Here is a 4,694-nt window from a genome sequence, read left to right on the forward strand (position 1 = left end):
ATATATATATTCACAAATAAAAGTAGTATACAGTACTTATTAGTTTAGTTTATATTATTTTTTATGGCCATATTTAATTGAGTTTTTAGTAAAATTTGCAAATACTGCATATATTATCTGGAGTCTGCATTGGTTATTGGTCATTCTGTGGGCTGAAAGCTAAAACATTTGAAAACCATCCATGTGTTTCTCTGGATGCTTTTATTACACGGAGCTCGGCTGCCGGTTTCTAGTGTTTAAGCTCCACTGAAGCCGAACTGATGAAGAGCACTGATCTCCTGCCTTTTTCTTAACACAATCCCATCTGACTGCTCAGGTCTCACTACCTGCAGACCTGGACCAGCAACACAGAAAGTGTTCTTATTACTGGTTTAGGCCAGAAAGATTTAGTTCAGCCATCTGCATATATTCCAAAATGTGATGTGTTTTCTTTCATATAAAATATGTAAAAAGCCCATCTGTGTGATCACAGCTTTACACACATTAGACCCTTCACTCATCCCAAAGGTCACATTGTTGATTCATTAGACCTGATCAGTGTGGTTGTTTCAACCCTGTTTTCTCTTTGCAACTCCCCCATGACTGAATTATAATCTTACCATCTACAGTTACGAGCAACTTTCTTCTCTTCATGGGTCCAAACTTTTAGAAAATGTTTCCCTGTTGTTGCAAAACCTAAGGTACCAACAGCCTGTCTGGGTCAGACTGATACAAGCTTTAAATATTAGAGTTTAACACCAGTGGGATTGGATGGTGATCACAAAGAAGTGAATAAAGTCAATATGTCCTAATAATATGATTAGTGTGGATGCTTTACAATTAAATTTGGAGAAAGTCCAACATCACTGTTTTTTTCTATATTTTTATTGAAGTGTAGTAAATAAGTGGAAATAAATATGTACCTGAGGGAAAACATTTTTATTGTATTTCATGAATAAACAATGGAGATGTTTATAAGTAACACCATAACCAAATGACAAGTCAAAACATAATTATTTGGGCTTTGATTTGTATGTCTGTCGAAATATTCAGTGTCTAATTAAGTACATTAAATTAAAGTTATTTAAGGTGGCTGCAGTCAGACAGCTGAGTGGGTCGTCCACTTGACCTGTCTCCATGTCTCAAGCCCCACATGTTCATTGAAAAGCACTTTAAGCTTTGTTAATTTCATATTCAGGAGCCTTTTGTTAACAGGTAATGATCTCACATTTTATTGCAGAAAACCAAAAGACTAAACATTAGATGGTTTAAAATTATTTGAACAAAAAATACCACATCTTCTTCTGTCGCTACTAGATCCCACTGCCAGACGCACTGCCAAAGCTGGTCCTGCTGCAGCCCGGAGCCGCTACGCCAGTCAGTGGACTCTGAACCGGCCTCACCCTACCAGCTCCTCACACACCCTGACCACCGACTGGAGGCTCCCCACTCCACGCGCCACTGGATCTGTGGACAAGGAGAGTGACAGCTACAGCGTYAGCCCCTCACAGGATACAGGTAGGGCGAAGACAGATGGAGGTTCAAGGACAACTTGGACTCACAGGCTTCTGTTTTAAGAGCAAAGGTTCTGGCTTCAAAGCTTTTTGAGATCATCAAAAATCAAGATAGTATAATTTTGAAAATCCAAATAATTTTGATTTCAGTTTTTTTTAATTAAAGGAGAAAAACACTTTTGATCAGATCAGACTTTTTAAAYGTTTACAATGCTGTCAATTTTACATTACATACTTATTTATGTAGAATTCWACAGTCATTTTAAGTGCTGATAGCAGCTGCTGCATTAAGATATAACACTTCTGGTGCAAGCTGATTCACTTCAAGCAGGAATATTTTCATTTTATTTTAATTGGACAGTGTTGTATAAAGTACCACAAAGTAATATTTGAGTAAAAGTACAAGGATCTTAACAAAAAATTGCTTTGGTAAAAGTTAAAGTCTCCTTTMGGAATATTACTTGAGTTAAAGTCATAAAGTATCTGATATTTTTTGTACTTAGTCATTAAAATAAAAGTATGGATTTCAAATGAGCAGTTAAATTTTCTGTAATGACATTTATTAGGAGATGACCTCCCCAAAAATGCTGGTATAAATAATTAATTGATGTTAAATTTAAGATGCACTAGTTCAGCTGTTTCAGTTTATGTACATAAACTGTATCAAGGCTGTACAAACCTTTTCTCCAAAATGAAAATCTATCTGAGGACTGCACCAAATGCAATAATATAATTCATGAAATACAAATACTTCTAAAGTACAGTCCTTTTATTTTAATGATTATGTCCTGCTGGAGTGTGACATGATTTGTTTGTGTACAAACTAATATGGTATCAGCATTTTATATATTTATACTTCTCATTAAACCACAGTTAAATTCACTCTATCTAGGAGGCACAATTTACGTATAGTGATAGTATTTATTTTTTACAATAACAAGCTGGAATGAAAACAAACAAAAAATAAATTAAAGTAACGACTTTCTTCTTGCCTTTTTTTAAATGTAAGGAGCAGAAAGTACAGATAACTGTGTGAAAATGTAAGAAGTAAAAAGTAGGCTGAAAAATAATTACTCAAGTAAAGTASAGATACCCAAAAATTCTACTTAAGTACCATAACAAAGTATTTGTACTTAGTTACTTTACAACTCTGTAAYTGGATAAATTGACTGCATTATAAATGTTTGTAAAATAGTGTTTGTATGAGTTGCTCTACAATATTTTATAGGGGACCCATCATGCAAAATTCACTTTTTAAAGGTTTTTTTTAACTCAACTTTGGGTATGTACTTCTTTTAAAAAAAAGTCCTAGGACCAAAAAAATGCACGCAGAGGCAAATTTACTGTAAGTAAATATATTTTAATGTATATGAACAACAAGTTTTATACTTCCGTCATTTTGTGATGTCACAAGCTGTGCGACAACCCACCGGAACCTGCGTTCAGCCCCTTACCTAGCAAACCCCGGGTGAGACTCCATCTCCTCAGTATAAAAAGCCGTCACGGTTGTTGTTGTGCAATGTGCAGCTCATATCACAACAAGCCTTCAATAGGGCAATGGACCAGAGAGTGGGAGCACAGGGTTTGAGGCCAGTATGGACATAATTTCATTATTTCTTTATTTTCGTTCGTTATGAACACATTTTCTCATGTGCCTCTATTGTTTAGCTTATTAAAGCCTTGTTAAAGCCTATTTGTTCGAGTTTCTGAGGTATTTTGACTGCTGCTGCTCCCTGCTCTGGTAACAGCATGCAGAGTGAGCACAGAGCAGAGGAGGGAGAAAAAAAAAGAAACTGCGACCACGACTCTGCCTCTGGGTCTCATATGGTTGAACAACGGAGCTTCTGCTATAATTAGCCATGCTAACGTAAACGCTGGCTTTGGAGGGCGGAGTTAATGTCAACCGATTTTTGGAGGGCGTTACCAACAGAGCTCATTAACATAAACAGCTCTTCTGAACRGAAGTCAGAGCAGGCAGAACTAGAAAATGGGAAATTTTATCTGAGAATTATTTTGTGCATTAAATTGAATGAACATGGTCAGCCCACAGACATACCATAAACATTTCTAGGACCCATAATTGGTCTCCTTTAAGATTGGAGTCGGTTTAAAACGAATAAATCATCTTGATTAGGGCCTGTTTGCCCTTAGGCTTATCAGTCATAATTAAACTTTTTTTATGTTTAAAACATTATCTATAACAGGTGAGATACTATTTATARCCTTTGCACAGAACTTCATTTCAAAAAAGATACAACACTTGCACAACATCAAATTTTCCCTTAATGTTATTTTTCTACCACTCCAATTCTAGTGCATCACACTACTTCATGTTTACTTCAGTGACTAAATGTTTATTACTGTCTGTGATCTGTTGTCAGATCGCGCGCGGAGCAGCATGGTATCAACAGAGAGCGCGTCCTCCACCTACGAAGAGCTGGCCAGAGCCTACGAGCACGCCAAGATGGAGGAGCAGCTCCGCCACGCCAAGTTCACCATCACCGAGTGCTTCATCTCGGACACATCGTCCGAACAGATGACGGCAGGGACCAACGACTACACCGACAGCATGACCTCCAGCACACCGTCTGAGTCGGGCATCTGCCGCTTTACCGCTTCCCCACCTAAACCTCAGGATGTCAGCAGGGTCATGAACATGGCTGTGCCCAAGGCGCACCGACCCGGTGAGGAAATATGAGCGTGCACACACACACACACACACACACACACACACACACACACACACACACACACACACACACACACAAGTCATTTGGCAGCTTTGTGTGAACTGGAGCAGCTCCTCAATCGTTTTTTTAAAATCCAGCTGCTAATGTGTAATTAAAACCATTAATTATTCATTATGTTCCCTTTTTGGCGTAAAAAACAGTCTGGGATATCATTAGAGTCAATTAAAAGTTTTTAGAGCTTTAATTTGATGTTCTGTTCTGATTGAACCATAAGTTATAGACTGGGTATAATCCTGAGAGGATTTCATTTCTAATGATACAAGAGGACTGTTGAAACTGATCTAAGAGGACTTTTAGATCTTTCCTTTTGCACTTCTTTGCAAGTTTGAACATTCATTAAATATTGGTTTTAATATCTTCAGATCACRTCATCAATTTTTACCTCTGGTATTGTTCTTATTGCCACTTACACACAAAATCAAAAACTATTTAGACGGTTAAGGTATCAGTG

At 37.4% G+C, this 4,694-nt stretch overlaps 1 protein-coding gene across 1 annotated transcript in view; it reads left to right on the forward strand.

Annotated features, from left to right (window-relative positions):
• LOC106522149 (Down syndrome cell adhesion molecule homolog) overlaps positions 1 to 4,177 on the forward strand; it is a gene marked incomplete at its 3' end in the record, with an annotated part of 155,510 nt that extends 151,333 nt beyond the window's left edge. The window contains 2 exon segments of the mRNA XM_014015011.1: positions 1,297 to 1,497; positions 3,875 to 4,177. Of these exon segments, the coding sequence (XP_013870465.1) occupies positions 1,297 to 1,497; positions 3,875 to 4,177 (504 nt within the window).
• Positions 4,178 to 4,694: the final 517 nt, after the last annotated feature.

This window comes from Austrofundulus limnaeus, unplaced genomic scaffold (genome assembly GCF_001266775.1).
Source record: "Austrofundulus limnaeus strain Quisiro unplaced genomic scaffold, Austrofundulus_limnaeus-1.0 Scaffold122, whole genome shotgun sequence".
NCBI lineage: Eukaryota > Metazoa > Chordata > Actinopteri > Cyprinodontiformes > Rivulidae > Austrofundulus > Austrofundulus limnaeus.